The sequence below is a fragment of the Loxodonta africana genome, chromosome 12 (genome assembly GCF_030014295.1).
Source record: "Loxodonta africana isolate mLoxAfr1 chromosome 12, mLoxAfr1.hap2, whole genome shotgun sequence".
Taxonomy (NCBI): domain Eukaryota; kingdom Metazoa; phylum Chordata; class Mammalia; order Proboscidea; family Elephantidae; genus Loxodonta; species Loxodonta africana.
Window position 1 is genome coordinate 48,691,281 of NC_087353.1, and position 26,230 is coordinate 48,717,510.

The 26,230-nt window shown below is 36.5% G+C and overlaps 1 protein-coding gene across 16 annotated transcripts in view; it reads right to left on the reverse strand.

Moving 5' to 3' along the window:
* Positions 1–386: 386 nt before the first annotated feature.
* Positions 387–26,230, reverse strand: part of DMXL2 (Dmx like 2) — a 228,420-nt gene continuing 202,576 nt past the window's right edge. For 9 of the 16 annotated variants that reach the window (XM_064295214.1, XM_003420523.4, XM_064295209.1 and 6 more), the window contains 17 exons: positions 25,915–26,163; positions 22,459–22,637; positions 18,256–18,386; positions 16,497–16,582; positions 15,868–16,069; positions 14,994–15,111; positions 10,389–10,451; positions 9,299–9,385; positions 9,096–9,217; positions 7,740–7,878; positions 7,024–7,084; positions 6,767–6,894; positions 6,140–6,217; positions 4,569–4,660; positions 3,802–3,854; positions 2,611–2,828; positions 387–1,833 (listed from right to left, as the gene is read on the reverse strand). In XM_064295214.1, coding sequence (XP_064151284.1) covers positions 1,624–1,833; positions 2,611–2,828; positions 3,802–3,854; positions 4,569–4,660; positions 6,140–6,217; positions 6,767–6,894; positions 7,024–7,084; positions 7,740–7,878; positions 9,096–9,217; positions 9,299–9,385; positions 10,389–10,451; positions 14,994–15,111; positions 15,868–16,069; positions 16,497–16,582; positions 18,256–18,386; positions 22,459–22,637; positions 25,915–26,163 — 2,216 coding nt within the window. In that variant the 3' untranslated portion in view covers positions 387–1,623. Of the gene's footprint in view, positions 1,834–2,610; positions 2,829–3,801; positions 3,855–4,568; positions 4,661–6,139; positions 6,218–6,766; positions 6,895–7,023; positions 7,085–7,739; positions 7,879–9,095; positions 9,218–9,298; positions 9,386–10,388; positions 10,452–14,993; positions 15,112–15,867; positions 16,070–16,496; positions 16,583–18,255; positions 18,387–22,458; positions 22,638–25,914; positions 26,164–26,230 lie in introns of those variants that run through there. The other 7 variants (XM_064295218.1, XM_064295217.1, XM_064295216.1 and 4 more) reach the window with 4 other exon arrangements.

Sequence of the window (26,230 nt, forward strand, 5' to 3'; positions counted from 1 at the left end):
GGACATCCTCCCTCTTTCTCTTCCATTGCCACTCCACATAAGCACTATTCCCAGCTTAGCTCCTATACCATGTCAGCACCAAAAACAGCACTTCATTCAATAAACTTTAAATGTGTCAGGAGAAGACACAGTAAGGTTAGTGCTTACCCATCTAAATCTCAGCACTGAGTGCCTTCTTTGTCTTGGTCACTGTTGTATCCCCATTTCCTAAAATAGCTTCTGGCATACAGGATACGCAGTAAATATTTGTGGATGAGTAAACTGTCAAATAGCTAAAAAAAAAATCTCAAACAGTTAACGGTTTATCAAATTGGAAATAATCTCAACCATTAAAAAAAAGAATCAAAAAATGCCAGACCAATCTATTTAAACAGACCAAACTAAGGTAAAACTCTAACAAATAACATTTATTTTTCTTTTACATATGTATTTCACAGCCCGAACATCACGCCCCTTCAGAGAAAGGTATTTTTATGCCATCATACTTAACTACTACACAGGCATTAAACATTCTCATTAACATGATGAGACAATTTGCTGGTAAACATTTAAACACATGGGCATTGGTTTCAGTATTTCAAGAACATATTTTTGGTCAAAACCAAGAAATACATCAAAATATGACAACACTGGCTAATATTTTACAAGCAAATAATATTTAACTCTGCATAGTTTATACAATAGGCTGTGGTAATAAATAATAGCGCCAATCTCATCGTCTATTAACTGGCCACAAAAAGCCTAGTGTTCGCTTTAGTTATGATATGAGATGCCATATTGGTATAGTTTCAACACAGTCTTAAAATATCGTGGGTGTTTAATTGAATACATGAAAAGAAAAAGTACTAAACTGGACTAAGAAGGTATGTTTTTGTTACCTACAAATATGCATGTTCATGAATTACATTCCTAACATGAAGGCAAATATCTAAATAGAAAAACTAGCAGTCCAAAAAATGTGAATGTGCAAATCGTGAGGAAAACATTGCATTTAAATCTGCATTCATTTGCAAGCTACAGTATTAGCTCAGTAGAAACATTAACAGGAAAAATATTCAGCAGGAAAGAATGGAAATGACCTCTCAGAGCAGAAGGTTGGTCACTGTGCAGGGCTCCATAACTAAGAAGTTTCTCTGGTGGTCTAGACCTTGTAACACCTTATGACTATCCTTCATTCAACAAAGAAGGAAACTGCAGGCATGCTTCCATCAGTGGTACGAACAGAAAGAAAAACCTGAATCAGCAACATTTTCTTCCTTAATTTGATACAAAGTTCCCTCTTATTACCATAACTTACTAAAATGCTAGCCGCTAAACTCAAATGTTTTCTGAATGGGGTTTGCTAAATGCTGTAAAGAATAGCTAACCTCCATACAATACCTAGGTTTGACTTTAGAGTATGTCAGCATTATAACAAGGTACATGCACATTCTACCAACCTGTATAAGCAATGCTCAGCGTAACACTACTGCTTGGATCAGATTCAAATCTACACAGATTTGTATTGTTTTCAATGTGTTAACCGCATGGAAAGCAGAACTGGTTTTCTTCTTCAATGCCTAGTAATTACCGCAGTGTTTTTAAATTGCAATGTGTACGAAAATAAAGCCCCAATCTTTAAGGCTACAGAATGTCAAGAATTCTATTAGGGATGTTAAAAGCATTTGGTAAAACCCTTGTTTTGAGCGTGCCATCTGCACCACAGGAGAAGATCCGATTGCCCTGGATGATATCAATCTGCATGACTCCAGCCCCAATGTTTCTGAATATGGACTGTTTCGCATGTTCATTTTTAAATGAGTGAATCAGGCCATGGCCTGTCAATCTCCAAACCTAGTTTAAAAAAAAAACAGAGTGAAAACAAAAATTGTAAATCATTAAAAAAGAGAGACCCAAAGGAAAAACATGGCCCTCACTTTGGTTCCCTTGGCCCAGCAGATCTCATTAAATCCCAACTTTCCCATCCACTGCATCTGTCCTAACCACTCGTCTACTTGGGGAGTAACAATACCTTCCAGATGATTCAGTTTACTGTACTTATGCTTCACTGTCCTTCTTTCAAATTCTCCCTTCACTCCCTCTTCTAATTTCATACTAACCATATATACCCTATCTCGAATCCAATTATTCAATTAAATATGTTCCTAATACTAGCTAGGCCCTGTGGCAGCATAAAGAAGCCCAGTACTATCTTGCTATCTGGAAATCTCTCCTCAGCTATTCAAAACAGGGTCAAATACCAGGGGTGGGGGTTGGGGGAGAAGGTTCTGAGGAGCCAAACTGATGTCACCAGAAAACCCATGTATTAATTCAACTCGTGTACTTTACTCAACACAGAGTTCTTTAAGACTTTTTAACAACCGGAGAGTCTAATGAGCTTGATTATCTGGTTTTCTAGATGACAGCAGTTTAGAAGGAGCCACACACAGAAATAGGGGGTGGGGTAGGGGCAGGGTGTCAAGAGATGTTCAATATCTTCACAAAGCTCTGCTTCATGCTCTCATTTTAAAGAATGGGGTTTTTGTTGTGTTAGTTTTTTTTTTTTTTAACTCAGTATTGGCAGCACGTAAGATATTATTTAGCACATTCCAACCTCTTGTGCTGACTTACCTTTATGTTACCTTCTGCTGAACCTGTAGTAAAATACTCTTCACAGGGATCCAGAGCGAGGGCCTTAATAGCTGAGTCATGTGCCTGGAATGTGTGAATTAGCTGTCTCTGCCTGATGTCAAAAATGCAGACATAGCCTTTTCTGCCTCCAGAGACAAGGAGTTGCTGCTTTGGTGCATACTGAAGCACCGTGGCGCCATGATCATGGCATGTGAAACCTGAAGAAGAAAAACACCAAGTCTTTCTCAAAACAATTTCTTCCTTGGTAGTTCTGATAATGTTTAATCCACATTTAAATAATAAGTACTGAGCCATCTTTTTTATTTCTAAGGTACACTATTTTTTAAAGCCACTGAATTTCTGTAGCCACATAATTAAAAGATAAAGATGCTAAACAATGCCAGAAAAAAAAATTTTTATCCATAATCTCAAACTGAATACACACACACACAGACACACAGACACACACACACACACACAGAAAAAGGATGTTTAAACTTTAAGTTCAAGCGAAACTGTTCTGCCTTATAAGAAGCACAAGGAAGCAGACAAGCAGAGAAGACCATACTTCTCTATGACATATTCAGCCATCTCATTAACACCCACCAATGACTAGTATTTATTTTTTTTAGTACTGTCCCATACATATACCCTCATCAAAAGTACTTCTCAAGTAAGTATCTGACCCTCAACTACACTATGTGAAAATGGCCAGTTATAGTGTAAGCATCAAACACTTTTTTGGTAGCATTATGTGGAAGAGAGATCTTCAGGACACCAATGTGGCAAATAATTCTTCAGCAAAAGGAATAATACTTAAATGGTATTGTTCCTATTTCTAGCTCTTATTATAAGGCAAATCTTTGTTTTAGTTTATGGTTATGTTTAATTTTTAAAAAATACTATCTAACTTCTTGAGCTTGATGAATATCTTCCAACTAATTTCTTAAACACCCTTGTCAGTAGCACCACTCTCCACAACATAAAGGCTAGGTGGGTATCTATGACCGCACATATTTACCTCAGCAAGGGAGGCAGATATTCTAATTAACCTTTAGAATTTTCAGTCATTCATTCTAAATATTCCTCCATTTTCGACCCATGAATGAACACCTACTGGATTCACCAATTAAAATAAAACCAGGAAAGCATTCTTCCATATAGTACTAGAAATCACCGACTGGAACTCACCATGTATGAGGCTGTTTCCAGGTGATAGCAATGTGTCCCAGAGGCATACATTCCTTATAAAGGAAGAAATAATGGCAAAAATATACCATAAACAGCTGTTCTAAGTTACCACTAGGAGCAAATTTTGTATTCAAGTATTTTTATTTATTGAATGTTATCTTTTTTGTCCACTCACATTTACAGAGCAGTGATTCTTAATTTCTAGAAACTTGTCCTTTTCAAACTATATAGTTCTGTCTCACATGGTCCTGCCTGTCTCTCTATCCCCTACCCCCCGCCCCCCATCTCCTCCATTAGGACTCCGGGAAACTGTGATAGGATTTCCAGAGTAGAAGGGATGTTTCTGTGCTCTCTGGTGGTAACTACTGCAGGGAAATGAGAGGTGTTACTCAGGGCATGTGTTGCCCATAAAAACAGTGTAAATCAAAGAAATGCTGAGAATGATGGCTACAGAGTGTCAAAATGCTTACTATTCCTCAAGTATCTGATGGTAGTCACAGCAATTAAAAAAATGACTAAGCAGCTTTGAGATAAAAAAGTATATGTGCTACTGACAGACTACTTTAGACTCTAATAATTTTTGGCTTTGCTTTTTTTTTTTTTTGGTAAGGAAAACAACTCTGAGATAAGAACTATGTGCCAAAGCAAGTTTTTGTATTTCTGGAGGGTAGGAGGACCCCTACCACATAGAAATCCATACTTTCTGGCAAGAATACCTTTCCACCTAAAATTTTCTTGTTTCTTATTTTGCTTTTCTGTCAACCTACCTATTGTCATTGGACTGTCCAGATGTGGCAACTATACTTGAAGAGGTAATAAATGCAAAGTCACTCGCAGCTTTACTGTGGCATTGCCAACTCTATGGAAAACAAAATGCACCTGACATTATCTAAAAATCCAATAAGCTTAGGTACAGTACAAACACACAATTCTGCTAATAATACACTATAGGTATAAGCTAAGAACAATGCTTAAAAATTCAATCTAGAATAAAGAATTAATGATATTAAGATGACCAGATGTTATCTGCATATCATTTGGCTAATATCCAATAATTTTTTTTAAATGCAGAATTGGTAAAAACATGGAATGAAAGGTTTTTTTTTTTTTTTTAGATTATGTAAGAAATAGGACACCAAAGTACCTGAACTCACCCAAGCCATTTAATTACATTAAGAGCCCAATCACTCAAAGACATGTAATAAACTCTAAATGATACTATAAATCATAATGAACAATGACAACCCGAGGGGAAAAACTCTTACATGTTCATTTGATCTTAGGCTGTAGCGTGAATGATTTAAGTCAAAATAACTTCGTAACCTAAATATCAACATCTACTTTCCTCACCACCTCTGTGCTCCCTGCCCCAGCCAGAAGTGAAGAGCTACAGCAGTAATAGTCAAGTGTGACCTCCAAATAATCCACAGGTCCCAGTCTGCCCAAAATGGCTCCTGAGGATGTTCCAGCTGCAAGGGAAACCATCTGCTGAGCCAGGCACACCTTTCTTGCTGGAATAGGTGGATGAATAGAAATTGGGAGGCAAGAGCCTAGCAGGAAGATGTCAGGGTATTTTAAAATAAAATGGGAAATTTTTTTTTTTTTCTGTCTGAAACTATGCTATTGATCTGACTGAAGGCAAAAGAATAGATTCAAGGTCACTTCCATTTCTCAAAAGGCTCTATGATATAGTCCATAATACACTAATTTAAGAGAAATATCTTGTCTCATATATATCTAGATAATTAAGAACATGTATTTATATAGTCTAGAAAAGGAAGTAAGTCTAGAAAAGTATTTGGGTAATCTAGATCCTGAAGGTTCAGGATTTTCTGTGAAATTAAAATATATGAAGCCAGAGGCTCCACCCAGACAGCACCCCATCACCACCAAGTGAAAACATGTTTGTCAGCATCACCAAGTATGATTTGGATTAATGAGTGAAGTGGTTTATTGGGATTGGTGACTTTATAATCTAGTAAGTAAAATTTTTGAGCAAACTGGAATAGGTGGAACTTGATTCTTAAAAAAAAAAAAAAAACCAGAAATAAATCATTACAAAATTTCAGCACCTGGAATGAGTTAAAGAATTTTCAATATGGATGAAAGTGTAATAAAAATATATCCTAAGTAAGACCACACACAGGAAAGCCTTAGAAAATTTCCAGATATAACAGTCACCTGTCAAGCAATGAAAACTAAAGTTTTTTTAAGGTAAAAAACTAGGGAAAGTATGGGTGCCATGCTGCTGGGCATAGCTGCTGGACAGGATTTTTCTTTTCCAACAGGACCAACGAGATTCATGGTATGTGCCCTCGGAACACGGAGTGATACTTACCATGTAAGGTTTGGGATTTGATGCAGTTTGGTTTACTTGCCAGATACTCAGAAAACCCTCTCCATCTGCAACGCCACACTGGAAGAATGGCATAAAAATTAAACACAGCTTGTCAGTATTCCCATTAAAAGGTAAAAACATTTATGTATAGGAGATTCACTCAGACTCAATCAACATTTCCACTACAGCTACGTTTCCATTGCTATAGTTTCCAAGAAAATCTAAGTACAATAAATTCCCTATCATCTTTTAACTGCTTTTCTACACCCAGTTCATTGTTTTCCTCTAGCCTTCTGTAGTGGAATTTACGGAGACACCGGGAGGTTTCTCTCCAGGGCTGACAGCCTGTAGACACCACCAGCACACAAGATGGAGCAGAGTTCTTCACACTCACAGAGTATTCCAGTATCTTTAAGTGGCTGATTAATTAATCCACACTCAATTTTGTGGATTTATGCTTCTATTGAGAGAAATGGTGGTATATAAACAGAGATACCAACAAACTGCCTGCTTAGCTTAAATCCAGGGTTATCAAATTTGTTTTTAGATGTAGTTTTACTAATCATTTACTCATAAATACCCATAGTTATTTTCAGATGGATTTAGCACTATCCCCCCAGAACTAACCTTGTTGCCTTGTGAATTAAAATATAATCTGGTAACTCTCGCATTGCCTGCTTGGCGGAAGCATACAAGCTGCTGAGGCCGGGTCCATTCAAACATCCGTACACTGCCATCCTGAGCTCCTGTAAGATCTGAAATGCGAAAGGAGAGGAGAAAATAATAAATTAATATGCTAAAGAAAGAGCTCCAATATTTTCTACTGTATAAATCAAGAAGTCAGAAGCTACTTACTGCCTTTGGATCCTAAATAAAATACTTACAGTATTGATGGACTGGGTGTGAAGTCATTCTCTTAACATTGTGTAGATTCCTTTTCATAAGCTTTAAAAGAAGATAATAAAGAAGAGATGAGGAAGGATATGTTTCAGGTCAACTCTATTTATATACATTTATTCTCTTACAACTTGATTATTACTGAAGTAAACCCTGTTATGGATTTTCTGAACAACTTCATGTCAAACACTTGTCTGACAGGCTGAGGAAGCACAATCACTTACTGGTGCTGCCCTAGCCTGTGTGAACTGTGAAGTTACCAAGCAGCTTCCTCTACTGGTAAAGGGAACTCTCCTCCAAGTGCCCCTCCTCGGGGACAATCAGGAGTATCTCCAGATTCTTCAGAGCAGAGTATGAGAATGTACTCCTTCAACTATATTGACTATCAAGAATGTTACTGATGTACTTTTCAAACACTTGTAATAAACATGAATTCTTCTTTGACTTTGCTTTACCATTTTGTGTCTTAGTTTGCTCATCTATAGAATGGGAGATAACAGTAGCACCTACTATCTAGGGTTGTTGTGAGATAAAGCACATGCCTGGCACAAAGAAACTCACAATAAATGTTAGCAAGTGTTATCAGGGTGTATTCACTTGTCATTGCCCCTGATCTGTAGGATCATTCCTATGTCAGAGTGATTTCAACTCATTTTTAAGGGAGTCCACTCCCAGAAAGCATACCTAACAGTAAAGAACATACCACACTAGCTCCAGTGCTAGTCTGCCCACTGCCCAGCCATGGCAGAGATGACGGTGGATGCACCTGAGTTGCTGAATAGGATGTTGCACTGGGTTGGTAAAGGGTTGTAGTGGAACCGCGGTAATCAACATCATCTGAGCTGTGGGAAACATTGGTGTGTTACTGTGAAAGGCCCACAGTTTTCTAACACAAATTCCAGTTACAAAGCTTCTTTCCAGACTACCCATAAAAAAAACCCATAGGACATTCTTTATTTAAAAAACTGAATAACTACCCACGAGAAAAACATCTGTGCAGGTCCTAATCACAGATGATTTTAATGTTGCTTTCTAGGCCCATAGCTTTTTCCCTGTAGGCAAATTATAAATTTAGCCTAATGTTGCTCAGGGACAACTTTATTAATGTACAAGTTGGAACAAATTATTTTGTTGAAGTATGTATTATAGATTATATGAGTCAGGATTGACTTGACGGCACTGGGTTTTTTTATGGGTTTAATATAAATTTTCTTTTGATCCTATACAGGAAAAGATTATATGCTCTCTTCAAGTACAGATAACCCATGCACCAAATTAATATATTTTACAGAAATTCATGTTTAAAGATTCTTTAGAATAGAGTACTAATTAATATGCCATCACATAAAAATGTAAAAGTAATTTTTATAATGTAATATATCATATTACATGGTTACATCTACCCTGAAGCGTAATTTTGAAGCCTCATTGTATTAGATGCAAACAAAAAGGAGAATTCAATAATCTAAGAAGCTATCATGGCACTTTCCCAGGCACACAAAATTTCAAAAGAGTCTGGAGAAAAGCAAGAGGGAGGGCAAACATGGAGGAGAAACCCCCAAATATGAAAGTACTGCAAAGGACTCTTGGTGTACTGCCCATAGCTTTACTGAGAAGAAAAGAAGTATATACATTGTTATCTGTAAAAAAGATATGCTTATGAGCTGATAAGCAAGAGGAAACACTGTAAAATTACTCAACAAATGTGACTCACCTATCAGTTTAATTAATCTGTTTATATATACTACTTTTTGCTTTAATTATCTAGATGAGCTGAATTTACTGAATATTGTGTAATTCCTGACATTTCTTTGAGTCAAAGTAGCAGTTGTTAGCATTAGGCTTTGGTGTCGGGGATTATTCTGACTCAAACATAGTTCAGAGTCTAATGGGAGAAGAGTGAGTAATTTGTTCACCAATTATTTTTGTCTCCTACCCAGATGAAGGGAAAGAAATACATACATACTTCTCAAGATAATCTAATTTATGTGCATAACTATTTAATTGGTTCTTTTTTGAGAAAACTACATTTAAAATTGACTATATAAGAAAAACAAACCTTTTGGATTCTCTGTCATATTCTTCTCCAATCCATATATATGACTGACAGGCCAACAGAGAAGTAATGTCAAGTTCTTGAATATCATGTGTTGAAGCCAAGACAACTTCATTAGAGTTTGCCTGTAAAGCAAAGATAGAACCAACAATTTAACCAATTTCGCCAAAAAGAACAACATTCTTTATAATAACTAAAGCTTTTACCTTATTAACTGAAAATGCCATGATCATATCCGATTCCTTATGAATGATTTTTGCCTTTCCACCTGGATAGCCCAGGTCAGCTTCAACCTACAAAACATTTGTCAGAAGTTTTAGCTGCTGCAGTGTACCTCTATAAAGAAATATGCAATCCCACAAAATTTAAAATAACGTTAAGAAGAAAAAGTAGCAGCAACAGCAGCAAGAAAAAAGGTGCCAGTAAGTTTAGTGGGTTGAAAATTAGCTTTTGAAAATCTGTTTAAATTTTCTGATGCCATGTAAGCACCAAAAATCACAAGATTTCAAATTCTGATTAAAGGATAGCGATTACCACAAAAGACAGCTACAGTAGTTTTCATTAGTAATTTATAACAGCAATATGTCTCTTTTACTTCTTCCAAAAGTTAGCAAAGATACCGCAATAAGAATGTGTGTATACTAAAAGGCGCAGAGTGGAGCAAAACGATATAACCAAAAAGACAAAGGAGTCACACAAGAGATGAAACAAATTTAAATAAAGATGATACAATAAGGAATAAAGGAGAGGTTGGAAAGAAAAATAGTTAGAAAAGACTGAGAGAAACAGATGAGAGAAAGGTGCAATGACTTGGGACAGATGGGAAGGGAAAAGGAAGAATTAAGAAGGAGGGAAGATGAAACAACCATGTTTAAGAACAAACGGAAAAAATGAGAGTGAAGAGGAAACAAAAGAAAACAAACCGAACCCAATGCCATCGAGTTGATTCCGATTCATAGTGGCCCTATAGGACAGAGTAGAACTGCCCCATAGAGTTTCCAAGGAGCACCTGGTGGATTTGAACTGCCAACCTGTTGCTTAGCAGCAGTATCACTTAACCACTATGCTACCAGGGTTTCCAGAAGAGGGAACAAGGAGCAAGAAAAAGAGGAACAATAGCAAGAAGAGTGAGCCAGGCACAAGGGAGAATCTCCTACTCTGGCCACTGAGGTGCACGGGAGCAATGAGTACTCTGATCAGCCAGCCAGTGGGCAGGTCACAGTTAGTATTAGAGACGAGGGGGTTAGCTCCTTGAACTTTAAAGAATGAGCTAAACACAAGGTCTTGGTATACTACCTTGATGTGGGAATCTTCAGCTATGCAGATTTGTTTGACCTGCTCCACATGTTCTTCTACAGACTAAATAACACCACACAGTCACAAACACAAAACACATGCTTGAAATGAAATTATAAAGAAAATGGAAAATTTCAAGCTAAAATAGTCATGCTATCACTTAAAGATGGTACAAATTAATTTGTAAGCTTTCCTCTGAAAAGCATAAAATCAAAAAAGAAATTAAACTGAGTAATATGTAATGTCATTGATAAATACAACACAAATTGAAAAGGGCAAAATTAAAGTTGTGACGACTATTACATACAAAAACATAAAAGCTATTTCAAAATAAAATCAGTTATTTGTATGCTGGTTATATAACTTCAAGTTCTAACTTAAACTGTAATCTCTAAAATTAAAACCCTTTTGTATGAAGAGACACATTTCATACTACATATATTCCTGTCCTACAGGGACATATTTCAAATACAAATTAAAACTACCTATTTCTGAACATAGATTCAAAGAACTGATAATTATTTTACACTTGTATTCATAAAGAATATAATCCATGAAGAGAGTGTGTCAAGGATTAGAATTCATGTCAACCATTTACTATAATCATGTGATTATTACAGATAAATGACAGAATTAGGCATGGGGAAGAAATTATACAAATAACTTGTACCTGGTTGATAACAGGGTCATAAGGGGTGGCTACTGTCAGAATACAGTGAGAGAATGGTTAATGTACCAAATGGCTAATTAACAAAAGCCAAACTGCTGAAGAATCTATTTTCTTTAATCAATTAGCTAAGTCTGTCAATTTTATCAATCTCGCAAAATCTTGTTTTGTGAAGTATCCGTCAATATACTCAATGAGTAAAAATATCTTCTTATGAACAGATCCAGAATTTCAGCATTTCCCAGGGGAATTTTTTAAAAGTAATTTTTTAAAAACTAACCAACATTTTAGCATTTTAAGTATTCTTTTACCAATTAATCAATTCACAAAATTTACCAAATTTATTGATTACCAAATTTGTTTAACAATTCATAAAGATAAAGCACTATTATTGGATGGGGTAGTTTTAATTAATGCATTTTACATATTTACAAGCTTAGTGACCAGTTTTTATTTTGTCTTCACAGCTTTAAATATTTTTTTATAATTAATTTTTTCGTCTTAATGAAAACAATTTTTTTTTTTTTAACATATCAGCACGGTTCAATACAGTAGCTATTAACTATATGTGGCTATTTAAATTTAGGCTAATTAAATTTTTTTTTAATGAAAAATTCAGTTCCTCAGTCAGAACTAGCCACATTTCAACTGTTCACTTGCTTTATGTGGCTAGTGGGTACTGTACTGGGCAGCACAGGTACAGATTTACAGCATCACAGAAAGTTCTACTGGATAACACTGAACAAGAGAATAAACTCATTGAGCAATTAAAAATTCAGAAAGTACAAAAGGGTAAATGATAAAAATTCTTCCTATCTCAACCCCCAGCCATGTACTTCCCCTCCCTGGAGCCAACCAATACTTATATAGTATTTTAAGAAATGTTCAATTTATCTCCATATTCATGGAGACCCTCTGCTGGAAGAAAACAGAAGAGACTATACATCCTGAGCTACTAATCCCAAGGCACAGAGACTGAGGGGCATAAAGATGGGGATACTAAGCGGCAAAAGGAGGGAGAGATTGAGTTAAGGAAGAGAAGGGGAAACTAGAGAGGAGAGAGAAGATTCTGAAGGTCAAGACAAGAGTGTGAGGGCCTGAAGTACCTCCACACCCGGCTTCCCACAGCACTCTAAGGCTCCGACAGTACGACCAATGCAAACTGCTAAAAAATTTATTAATAGCTATTACATTTTTGATAAATCATTAAGTTTAATAATTTGAAGAACTAAACACTCAGCCTTCAAGGAACTGGCTTTCTATGAATAAATAAAGCCCTAACTGAGAAATATCTTTCATTTTAAGTACACTTCTTAGATTCCTATACCTTATCTCATGGAATTTGGACTCAGCTATCACCTTCAACATAAAGAAAAATATCCTCACAACTGGACCAATAAGTAATATCATGATAAACACAAAATATTAAAGTTGTCAAGTATTTAATTTTACTTGGATCCACAATCAACGCCCATGCAAGCAGAAGTTAATAAATCAAACGATGTATTGCATTGGGCGAATCTGCTGCAAAAGACTTCTTTAAAGTATTAAAGAGCAAAGATGTCACTTTAAGGACTAAGGGTGTGCCTGACCCAAGCCATGGTATTATCAATCACCTCATATGCATGCAAAAGCTGGACAATAAGACCGAAGAAGAACTGATGCCTTTGAATTATGGTGTTGGTGAAGAATACTGACTATACTATGGACTGCCAGAAGAACAAACAAATCTGTCTTGGAAGAAGTACAGCCAGAATGCTCCTTAGAAGCAAGGATGGCTAGACTTCGTCTCATGTTCTTTGAACATATTATCAGGAGGGACCAGTCCCTGGAAAAGGACATCATGCTTGGTAAAGTAGAAGGTCATTGAAAAAGAGGAAGACCCTCAACAAGATGGAATAACACAGCGGCTACAAAGATGGGCTCAAAAGCAGCAACGATTGTGAGGATGGAGCAAGACCAGGCAGTTTTGTTCTGTTGTACTTAGGGGTCGCTATGAGTTGGAACCAACTCGACAGCACCTACCAGTAACATTGCTATAGAAAATGCTGTAAACAGTTGCTTAAATGAAAGAGGAAAAGAATTTGGCTGGCCTATGATTTCCATAACGACTCCTACATCAATAATTTCAATACCATTGGGTCTTTTGTTTTTTACCAAAAAAGCTTATAATATAGGACACAAAAGAAGTTAGTCCATTCTCCTGCTTCCTCATTTAAGTATATAGTTTTTAAACCTATAGAGAAAATAAGTGATTGTTCATAGGGGTTGGCCACAATATCACGTTAAGTGGGTGACTAATGAAAAGACTGAGTATGATAGATTCTACTGCCCTAAAACAAACCCATTGCCATTGAGTTGATTCTGACTCACAGGAACCCCACCCATATGCCCTAGGTATGGGAAAAAACTGAGAAGCAGTTTTACAATTTTACCTTGGGAAATTGAGCCATAGGGATTATTCCTCCTAGTTTTCACTTCTCTAAGTGAAATAAAATTTATTTTTCTTTTCTCATTGATTTTGTTTGACAAATCTTTAATCGCATCTGATGCTCTCCTCTGTATGCTCTCTAAACTGCCCACTACTTAATTAAATGGCACCCAATGGACTGTAATTCTCACGCAAATCTGTGCAGCCCTCCTTTACACAAGAGACATCATTTTAAGTATCTAAAGTGCCTTCTCCCAAATTCCCAATTCTTCTCAAACCATGTGTGGCATTATATTTCTAATTTATATTCAGTGTAAAAATAACCATGCCATGTAGACCTTCTGCCTCCCTTTGTACAAACAAGCTTCTTTCATTTTATATTTGGTATTTCTGTAATTTATTCTCTCTCAAAAATTTATCCTGAATTTGTTGTTTCTAACATTTATCTTGTTCATTTCTAAATGCTAAATAAGTAAAATACTTTTAAAGGGCAATGTTGTATTTTTGATTAAATAGTACTCAGAGAATCATATTGTAGAGTACATTCATTCATACCTTAAAAATTCCCCAAACTACATCTAAGATGCATCAATTGGTCTCAACCCACCTGGAGCAAAGGAGAATGAAGAACACCAAGGCCACACGACAACTAAGAGCCCAAGAGACAGACAGGGCCACATGAACCAGAGACCTACATCATCCTGAGACCAGAAGAACTAGTTGGTGCCCGACCACAATCGATGACTGCCCTGACAGGGAGCACAACAGAGAACCCCTGAGGGAGGAGGAGATCAGTGGGATGCAGACCCCAAATTCTCATAAAAAGACCATACTTAATGGTCTGACTGAGACTAGAGGAATCCCAGCAGTCATGGTCCCCAAACCTTCTGTTGGCACAGGACAGGAACCATCCCCAAAGACAACTCATCAGACATGAAAGGGACTGGACAGTGGGTAGGAGAGAGATGCTGATGAAGAGTGAGCTAACTGTATCAGGTGGACACTTGAGACTGTGTTGGCATCTCATGTCTGGAGGGGGATGGGAGGATAGAGAGAGTTGGAAGCTGGCAAAATTGTCACGAAAGGAGAGACTGGAAGGGCTGACTCATTAGGGGGAGAGCAAGTGGGAGTATGGAGTAAGATGTATATAAACTTATATATGACAGACTGACTTGATTTGTAAACGTTCACTTGAAGCTCAATAAAAAAAAAAAAATTCCCCAAACTATCCATCACAATGTTTATTTAAATATTATAAAGTACTAACTTTCACTTGAGTATACATGATTTACCAAGTAACCTATGTTGTTTCATTACTATGAACTGAAAACTATAAGATTTTATCTCAAAAGAAGTTCACCGTTGCTCAGTAAACTCTATTACTCATCATGTATGAAAGATAGTAAGTTCCAAACAAAAAGGATATTACAAAATAAGTCAAGCAGTCACTTCATTAGAAATGTTAAAACTAAACAAAAATTACACTAAAATATTTTTCTCAGAATACCTCACTCTGCTTTCTTTTCTTAGTGAAAATGTATCTAATAAATGTATCTTGAAGGACTTCTTGTTTAACAAGGAAATGCCATAGTCGTTTGACCGGCAGTGCAGAAGAATCCCGGGATCTATTGAAAAAAAAATCACACTGTTTTAGTCTATAGAAAATGTGCTTCATATTTGCAGATACTTTTCTTTAAACCTTATATAATCTATTGCAGAGAAGATAAAGCATTAATAAGTGCAACAAAATTTTACAATTTATTTCATTTTTACTTTCTAGCTCTCCTAAAAATTCTTTCAACTAGCAATTAATTTTCTAATAACAGGCTCTCTGTTAATAATTGGTTAAGCCGAGAGTCAAATCTTATTATTCTCTTCTTAAATTATACCGTAGGTTGGCTCTGTTGGTTACAGAATATCACCAATGACTATAAATCATACATTTAATTTCTAAACAGTCTAAAAAGCCTTACTCTTTCAAGTTTATGAGCAATATTCTTAACCATGGCCACTGTCTCAAAAAAGGGGCTTAAATTTTAAAAACCTCAAAGTGTTTACTGCTAAGTTACTGACAAAAGGTCAGTAGCACCTTGTTTGCATATGTAGATTATCAAAAATAAAATCGGTAAGAGTTTTTAAAATAATAACAATACAGAAGTTAATAACAATAAAAGGGTGTTTTTTCCTGATTATAGGCAATACTGGGAAAAATAATTTTCAATCCATATTTCTGATGTTTTCCTCAGAGTATACTGCTAGAAAGAGTACCGTAGGTTCAAAAGTTATTAACGTTTTGAAGACTATCGACATTTTTGCCAAACTGCTTTCCATAAAGATTAAACTAAGCCACACTTTCATCAGCATTTTAAGAGTTTTCTTACTTAAATGGAGTATTTTCAGGTTCTAGCATTGCTTTATTTCGAAGAATAGCTGGTCCAGCTCCTACTGAAAGGTCAGTGGGATATGTATTGATGTAGTTAGGGGGTGGACCTTCAAATTGATCCATTTTCTCTTGTAGGATCTGTTCCCAGTTCTCCAAGTTTTTAACCACAGCAATACCTAATGGTGACGTTACAGGCAGCTCTAAAAGGTGATAAAATATATCATTTTATTTTGATTAAAAAATATTGATCATCATCCATATATTTACAAAAATCCAAAATCTGAGAGCCAAGACTTCTGAAAATACAAATAAACCTAAAAATGTTAATTTAGTACCATTTGGATTCTTAATGCTTTCAACAAACAGAAAGCTAGCTCTTTAAAGTGAGCTGAGAAAACGTCTAGGTTCCCCAGTCTAATTTCCTGCTCTTCCAACCTTGTAGGTAGACAGCGATTCCTGCTATAAATTAAAACCCCGGACTAAAGTCTAAAATGAACAAGACCTCATAAAATCTCCAAGGCAGTATTTTCTTGGTACCAAATGTCTTTTATATAAATTCTGTAAAGGGAAACTTGATGGTGATTCATTATATTTAAATAACATTAATTTTTCGAATTCCATACTCACCAGAAAATTCCAATCCAGCAATAGGAAAGAAATTCTTGAGATTGTGAAGTGCTAGCTTAACCAGTGTCAAATGTAGAAGAGCCCAGCTGTTCAGTAGGAACCAAAAAAAAAAATCTTTAATTGAAAAATAATGTTTTTTATTTATTCTTTAAAGAAGATGAAAGATAGAAATATTGTACTGAGAACAATAAAATTACCACGGAGCTAAACAAAAACCAGATGCTACAAACATATATTACATTCCATTGATACGGGTTATTTGCACTGTGCAAATCCAACTCTTTCCAGAGATATACCAAGTCTAAGGAAAGGAAGATGGATGTTGTAGAACAACAAAACACTGACTCTATCTACAATTCCTGAATGATTAACTATGGGAGAACAGGGAAGGAAAAAGGCCCAACCTAGAGGAAAAGGAAGTATCTACATATTATTATCCAAATGAATTGCTACACAAGAATCTGTGAGGGAGAAAATTTTAAGCAGAAGCATAGCAATGTTTCCCGTCAATTGTTTAAACCCATCTCCAATCCAGGAAAAAGCTGTTATTGATATTTCCTGTACAAAAAATGGCTCCTTTGTAGTTTATGAAAGAAAAGATATGCAATCATAGATCATACTTGCAATATCTGAAAATTACCTAGTGGAAAAATATTTACCACATAGTCACATGGAATCTAGTTAAGTTCTAATAGCTCATCAATAAATTATATATATATATAAAATTGTACTTTAGATGAAGGCTTACAGAGCAAACTAGCTTCTCATTAAACAATTAGTATACATATTGTTTTGTGATGCTGGTTACCAAACCCACAACATGTCAACACTCTCCCTTCTTGACCTTGGGTTCCCTATTACCAGCTTTCCTAACCCCTCCCGCCTTCTAGTCCTTGTCTCTGGGCTGGTGTGCCCCTTTAGTCTCCTTTTGTTTCATGGGCTTATCTAATCTTTGGCTGAAGGGTGAAACTGGGGAGTAACTTCATAACGGAGCTAAAAGGGTATCCAGGGGCCATACTCTCAGGGTTTCTCCAGTCTCTGTCAGGCCAGTAAGTCTGGTCTTTTTTTGTGAGATAGAATTTTGTTCTACATTTTTCTCCAGCTCTGTCCAGGACCCTCTATTGTGACCCTGTCAGAGCGGTCGGTGGTGGTAGCCAGGCACCATCTAGTTGTGCTGGACTCAGTCTGGTGGAGGCTCTGGTACCTGTAGTTCATTAGTCCTTTGGGCTAATCTTTCCCTTGTGTCTTTGGTTTTCTTCATTCTCCCTTGCTCCCAATGGGATGAGACCAGTGGAGTATCTTAGATGGCTGCCACAAGCTTTTAAGACCCCAGACTCTACTTACCAAAGTAGAATGTAGAACATTTTCTTTATAAACTATGTTATGCCAATTGAGCTAGATGTTCCCCGAGACCATGGTCCCCCTCCACAGCCTTCACCCCAGTAACTTGGTCCCTCAGGGTCTGTGGAGCTTCCATGACCTTGCCTTGGACAAGCTGGGCTGGCTTCCCCAGTTCATCAATAAATTATGTATTTTTTCTCTTTAAAAATGTTTTGTTTGCCCTTTGCATGAAAGCTATTCTTTGAAACTAGATGTGAAGGAAATACTCTACCCTCTAAAGATTTACCTGGAAGGTACAGCATTCCTGACCTGAAAACATAAGTTAGTTCTTGTATAAATTCATGTTAATAATGCTACTTAAAATTAATAGCAGTAGTATTTTCTAAAAAAACAGGGAAAAAAAAAAAGCCTTATTTACCTATAGGAATTTGGATCTTGGTGCTCTTGGATTTGTGTATCTGAAAAAAAAGCATCATCTTCTTCTTCATCACTATGAATGCTTTCATCTGAATCATATATAACACCACTCTCAGACAAAGGGAGAAATGGCTACAATAAAAGGTAAAGTCATTTTAAAAAAATATATAATTGGCTTATTTTGTCTTAATTCAAAATTAAACATTTTAAATAGTATCAATCTATGTAAAATTTTTCTTTCACAGATGATATTACAAGCATAGACAGATTAAAAAAAAAAAGCTAAAACTTAGATTCAATAAAATAACTCAGTACCTAGAAACAACATACTTTCTTAAAAGTTAATAGTTATCTTCTTACCTATCAGCAACAACCAGTTAGAAAGGTCTAAAAAGAAAAGACACAATGAAAAACATAAAATAGCAAAAGGAAAAACCTTATGAGAACTGTGAGAGCTAGGTGGGGCAAATGGCTCATGTGTTTGCTGCTAACTGAAAGGCTGGAGGTTTGAGTCCACCCAGAGGCACCTTGAAAGAATGGCCTGGCGATCTACTTCTGAAAAATCAGCCACTGAAAATCCTACAGAGCACAATTCTACTCTGACACACTTGGGGTTGCCAGGAGTCAGAATCAACTCACAGCAACTGGTTTGGTTTTTGGTTTTTGTGAGAGAGCTATAAAAACACTAGAAAAACCAAACCCACAGCCGTGGAGTCAATTCCGACTCATAGCGACCCTATAGGACAGAGTAGAACCACCCCATTGAGTACCTGGTAGATTCAAACTGCTGACCTCTTGATTAGCAGCCATAGTACTTAACCACTATGCCACTAGGGCTTCTGAGAGCTATAGTGAAGGAAATTGCAAACTTTTCTAAAATCTATATAAAAAGACTAAATGTGTAGAAACTGTAATTATTTACAAGTTAATTTATAGGTTTTAAATAATGGTAATTTTAAAAATCCCTGTGGGAACTTCTTTTTTTTTTTTGGAACTTAACTATTCTAAACTTCATAGGGAAAAAAAAATAGATGAGACTAGCTGAGAAATCTTTTTTTAAAAATGAAAGATAGCACTTCTGAGTGAATATTTGAAAACACATAATTAAAAGAAGAGTGGTCTAGCAACTGATAAATGGAAAAAGGAAGTCCAAAAATAAGATTGTATAAGAAATAATCTATGACACAGTTAACATCATAAATCAGTAGGTAGAAAGAACTATTTAATGAATGATGCTAGAACAACTAATTAGCTATTTGTGGGGACAGAAGATAAAGAGGGAAATGAAGTCTGACTTTTATTCTAGAAAAAGGAGGGAGTTTAGAGTTAAAAAAAAAAGGAGGAGGAGGAAAAGGAGAATAAAATAGTAAAAGTAAACATATTTATTAATGGAAAGGGCATTCTCTGCTTAAAAATAATATAATAAATCACAAAGAAAAGTCTGGATAGATATGATTAAATAAACAAAAACTTACATCAAAAAAATCATAAACGAAATTAAAAAGCAAATAATCTAGACAGAGTCACAAATAAGTTGATAATATCCTTAATAAAGGGTCTATAAAAGAAAGAAAAAACACTATAATCCCAATAGATAAATCAGTTAAGAACTTAACAGTCAATTCCTCAAAGTGGAAAATCAAATGGCAATAAACTTTTTAAAATTTCTGATGTCACTAATAGGAAATAAAAATTACCTAATCTATCAAACCAGCAAATATGAAAAAGGGATATTTAATGCTACTGAGGGTGGAGCCAAACGTGCACTGTCACAATTCTAAAGAGAGTATAAATTGGTAATCTGAAAAGTATTCTGTCAGTATGTATCAAAGCCTTATTTAGGTTTTTACCCTTTGACACCCCCCCCCCAAAAAAAACCAAACCCATTGCCATCGAGTCAATTCTGACTCATAGCGACCCTACAGGACAGAGCAGAACTGCCCCACAGGGTTTCCAAGGAGCCCCTGGTGGATTCGAACTGCTACCTTTTCGGTTAGCAGCTGTAGCACTTAACCACTACACCACCAGGGTTTCCCTCCCTTTGACCCAGTACTTATTAATGAAGTAATCAAAACATGAACCAGGTTTATCTAAAAATATATTAATCTCAGCAATATTTATAATAGTGAAAAAATAGATACTGTAGTCTCTGATAGGCATTAAGTAAACTATCATACATTCATCAAAATGAACAGTCATTAGAAATGATGCTTATCTAGAAACAATAACCAACCCAGTAACAACGATCACCACCAGCATCTGACTGCTGTTCCTAAATACAGTTTCCCACAAAAAGGAACCATATTCTTTTAAGAAGTGGTTGTATCCAGTCTAGGGCAGGAAATATGCAAGTTAGCCTGGCATAACTCATCATACTAGAAAGCAAAGAAACTATCAAAGACTACTGAAATAGTCTCAAAAAGACTCATGAACTTCAAGAGACTCTCACTGGCCCAAAATGGGATAACCTTCCTAAGTATAATAACTGCAACAGATAAAGACAAATATGTTTAAATAAAAAAGATCATAACAAAATGAAAACAAAACAAAATTCACTGGCCTTCTCTGTAGGATGCTAGAGAATCAACTCATCATTTTGGAAACTAGTACATAAAAGCAAAGAATCAAGCATTTACCCTGACTTTCCCATTCAAAATCTACTTCAGGGTAACCAAATCATTGATGAATGGAAGTATTCCAGGCAAACAAATGACGAATGAATGACAGGATTACAGTGTCATAATTTTAAAAGTCCCACTGAAATACAGTCATCAATTAACTTCACAAACGAGAGACCACCAGACATTATGTGCTTCCGGACTGAAATCACAGAACCACTTATGAAACAGTTCTGCATTCTCCCTCCCCAGCTGGATCAGATAAAGATGAAAAACCTAATAAAGCTTCTAGATTAACTTCCCTGTGCAGAAAATATAGGATTCAGACGAACACATTCAGAGGAACAAAATACGGAGGTGCCATCAGCAAGATCCATCAAGAAATTCTGCAAGACAAATTCTTACACTCTCCCCATAGGGTTTCCCAAAAGGGGGAAAGTTAAAAAAAAAAAAAAAAAGATGGAGGTAGAACCTGTAAATTAAAAGAGATTTAAGAACATATCAACTGCAATGTAAATTTTATTTTGAATCATAATCTGAACAAGGAAACCCTGGTGGTGTAGTGGTTAAGTGCTACGGCTGCTAACCAAAGGGTCAGCAGTTTGAATCCGCCAGGGGCTCCTTGGGAACTCTATGGGGCAGTTCTACTATGTCCTATAGGGTCACTATGAGTTGGGAATCAACTTGACGGCACTGGGTTTGGTGTGTTTAATATGAACAAACGAGCTGTACAAAAGTACTTAAGAGACAATCAGGAAAATGTGAGCACTGGATACTTGATGATAGTAAGGTTTGTTATTGTTGTTTCACATGATAAAGCTATTGTGGTTCTGTTCAAAATCCTTCTTTTCAAAAAACATATACTAAAATATTAATGAATAAAATTTTATGATGTCTGGGATTTGTTCCACGAACTCTAAAATGAGATATAATAAAAATTACAAAATAGGAGGAGGCCCAGTAGGAAATGTGTTCCCTTACATGCACAGGAATGTGACAGCAATGTCGACACAAGCAAAGAGAAAAGCATTTCAATAGAGGCAGTTTGATGATCTCAAACAAGTACAGAGAAGTGAATATTAGAATATATCCAGCTTGGTACAAAATGGGGTTATAATGGACCTAGTCACCATGAGTATTCTGATATCCAGAGAAGTTTTCTCTGCTTTAGGGAAACAAGAGATAAGTTATTAGACCTCACCATGGCCTGATAAAATCCCCAAATGTCCATCTACCCTCTTTTGCTCTAATTCCATGATGACCAATCTCCTGACAGTCAAAAGAGGGGTGCAAAGATGGTACACACAAGTATTCCAGTCACTAGAAAAGGATGACCCTAATGATATGTTAATAAACTGACTTCTGATTTATACATAAGTCCTACATGATTTTAATTTGCTTTATCCATCATCAAGTATCTGATTATCCCTGCATTTACCATGATGGTTCATTTTCTGGACGCGAGAGATTAAATGTCTAAATTGTGGTGTTTCAATCCAGAAGCAGCCCCATCATTGCCAGGTGATACATATACAAGAGTTAGTAAAACAGACATACTTAAAGCTTGCATTCCCCACACCCCTTACCTTTGCAACAAAATAATCCCACATACTAAGTTCTGGAGGAATGAATTTTTCTTTGTAAGATGGTCTTTCTGCAGGCACCGGTGGTGGGGTAGCATCCTTTACAGGCCTTCCAGGGACGAGCATTCGCATGTTAAATCGCCTACGATGTTTATCTATGTCTTCGGAAGGAACAGGTGGTGCTAAATAAAGACAGAAGAAAAAAATCAGCATTTATTTTCCCTTAATAATTCAAAAATTAACCTTTCCTTTCATTCTACTCTAAACCCAAACCAAACCCACTGCCATCAAGTTGATTCTGACTCTTAGAGACCCTATAGGACAGAAAGAACTGCCCTATAAGGTTCCAAGGCTGTTAATCTTTACAGAAGCAGACTGCCCCATCTTTCTCCTGCAGAGCAGGTGGTGTATTTGAACCACCAACCTTTCGGTTAGCAGTCGAATGCTTGACCCTGAGTCACCAGGGCTCCTTATCCTACTCTAGCTATGTTGTAGTTGAGACAAAATTACCTACACAGGTGCTTCTACACTTTTCTAGTTATAGAGTCAGTTTCCTAGCAGCCATGGCAGAGCTGCAGGTGAGGACAGAGCATAAAAGGATTATCTTGCCATGAGGCAGCCTATGTGCTAAACACAATAAGGATTAAAGTAATTCTATGTACAATGTACTGAATAAATGGCATATTCAGTAAGTATTAAAACCAAAACCATTGTACTGAATAAATGGCATATTCAGTAAGTATTAAAACCCAAACCATTGCCATCATAGCTACCCTATAGGACAGAGTAGAACTGCCCCATAGGGTTTCCAAGGAGCAGCTGGTGGATTCAAACTGCCGACCTGTTGGTTAGCAGCTGAACTCTTAACTACTGTGCTACCATGGCTCCAAATAAGTATTAAAGAGAGCGATTATTTCTAGTTATGTTGTTCAAGAAAGTTTTGTGAAATATGTAGGATGTAAAGCATGTCTTAAAGGAAGGGCAAAAACTCAATGGGAAAAGAGGAAGGAACAACAGAAACAAACGATCAAAAGATGCTTGAGTACATGAGGGAGGAGTAAGCTACTTGGCTAGACAGGAGCCAGGGAGAGGACTAATGATAATGACAAAGTCTAGAGGTAGCCTAGGACTAGCCAGGTGATAGGAAGCTGAGAGCTTATCCTACTAGCAATTCTCACGAAAGCTTCTTGAGCCAGTCACATGATGAGGTATACCCACTGCCGTGGATTTGATTCCAACTCATAGCAACCCTATAGGACAGAGTAGAACCGCCCCATACAGTTTCCAAGGAGCACCTGGTGGATTTGAACTGCCAACCTTTTGGTTAGCACCCGTAGCACTTAACCACTATGCCACCAAGGTTTCCCGATGAGGTATAGTTCGATGAAACACAGAGGAAGATTTATGAACATGACATAGAAGGTCCTCAGCTAGTACGGTGATGATAAAAACTGAGAGGAAGGATTAGATACTGTTTTGATCATCTAGTGCTGCTGTAACAGAAATATCAAAAGTGCATGGCTTTAACAAAGACAAGTTTAATCTGTCACAGTCCAGTATGCTAGAAGTCCCAATAGAGGGCGCCGGCTCCAGGGGAAGGCTTTCTCCCTCTGTCGGCTCTAGAGGAAGGTCCTTGTGATGCATCAGTCTTCCCTTGGTCGGGGAGCGTCTCAGCGCAGGAACCTCAGGTCCAAAGGACACGCTCTGCTCCCGGCACTGCTTTCTTGGTGGTATGAAGTCCCCCTGTCTCTCTGCTCGCTTCTCTCTTTTATATCTCAAAGGAGATTGGCTTAAGACACTATCTAGTCTTGTAGAGCTCATCAATACAACTGCCACTAATCCGTCCCATTACATCATAGTGATAGGATTTGCAACACATAGGGAAATCACATGCAATGACAAAATGGTAGACAATCATACAAACTGGGAATCATGACCTAGCCAAGTTGACAGATAATTTTGGGGGACACAATTCAATCCATGACAGATTAAAAAAAACACAAAGGAAATACCAAAAGAATTCAGAAACTAATTGGATATGGGAGGACCAGAAAGCAGACATGAACCTGCCCCTCTCCGAAATCTCCCCATCACAGAAAATAATTCTATCTCTACTCCTCTCTTTCTTATACCCCACACACAATTCATCAGAAAATACCATCAGCTATATCCTAAATTATATCCAGAATATGATCATTTTTCACTCTGTCCGTGACTACCAACCTCGTCTAAATGATCATAATCTTTTCATCTTTTTTTTTTTCAATCGAGGTGAAATTCAGATGACATAAAGTTAACCATTTTAAAGTGTACAACTCAGTGGAATATATTCAAAATGTTGTGTGTTTACCATGTCTACCAAGTTCCAAAGTATTTTCATCACTTCAATGGAAAACCCTGTACCCATTAAGCAGTCACTCCCCGTTCCCTCCTCCTGCAGTCCCTGGCAACCACCAATCTGTTCTCTCTCTCTATGGATTTACCTATCATGGGCTTTTCATATCAATGAATCACACAATATGTGGCCTTTTGAACCTGACTTCTTTCACGTAGCATAATGTTTTGAGGTTCATCCACATTGTAGCATTACTGGTACTTCTTTTCATGGCTAAGTAATATTCCATTGTATATATATATCACATTTTGTTTACAATCAGGTTGGAGGATAAAGATGAGTCATTCACATACGATGAAAGTGGAAGCAATGGAAGTTGGTTGGATCATCTCCTTTACTTTGACTTACACAGGAACTTAAGCATTGAGTTCACTGTGGGCAGTAAGGACACAGGTTAGAACCTGTGTCATGTAAACTCTGTGCAACTGATTGACTGCACATCTCTAATCTGACCATTTCTAAGGATGAATTAAGATGGTTTCTAAGATTTCAACACCAAGATGAAAAACTCTCCTGTGTCATCAATCTATACCCTACTATATCCTAACTTATTAAAAAGTGGGATGAAAAATATATTCTGGTCCATAGGGAAGAAAACATACACACACACAAAATGAAATAATTAAAAAAAAAAAAAAAAGCATGATTGAAATAGCTATCTTGTACGTGACCATAAATTAATCTGAAGTCAACTGCTGGCATACTCTGTAAAGATTTATTTAAATTTTCCTTCTCTAATTAAGAACTGTCCTTTCTCCATGGCCTCATTCCTTTACATTGTCTCTTCACTTATTTTTATTTCTCTATTTCTTTTAACCTCAAATATGTCCTAGTTTATCAACCTCAAAAATGTTACTTCTATAAAAACAAGTAACTGAAACTGTATTTTTCATTCTAACTTGGGTTTCATTATTTACTATCCTAGCAAATTGCATGAGACCACCAAAAAAATTAACTTTCCAGATAAAAAATTCTTAAAACATTAAAAAATATATTTTTATCTTAATATTAGAAATTATTTATGTTTACATACAAATCTGTTATTGGTATCAAACTCAGCTTACCTGAAATATTTTCTGATTGTCTTTGAGGCTTCACAACAAGTTTCGCACCCCCTCCAAAAACAGCAGCCCACATTCGATTATTTAGTGGGTGGGCTGCAAGTCGAAACAATTCATTGGAGGAATTTGTGGCAAGAGCATGTATCAATAAACTTAAGTAAACAGCAACAACAGCTTCACATAACAAAATGTTCAATTTTGGCTGATCTTCATCTTGGACTGAACTCAACAGATTAATAAGTGAGCTCACACCTGTAAAGGTATATAACATCATATGAAGTATATGAGCATAAAGCACCAAAAGGTAAAAAATCCAAAT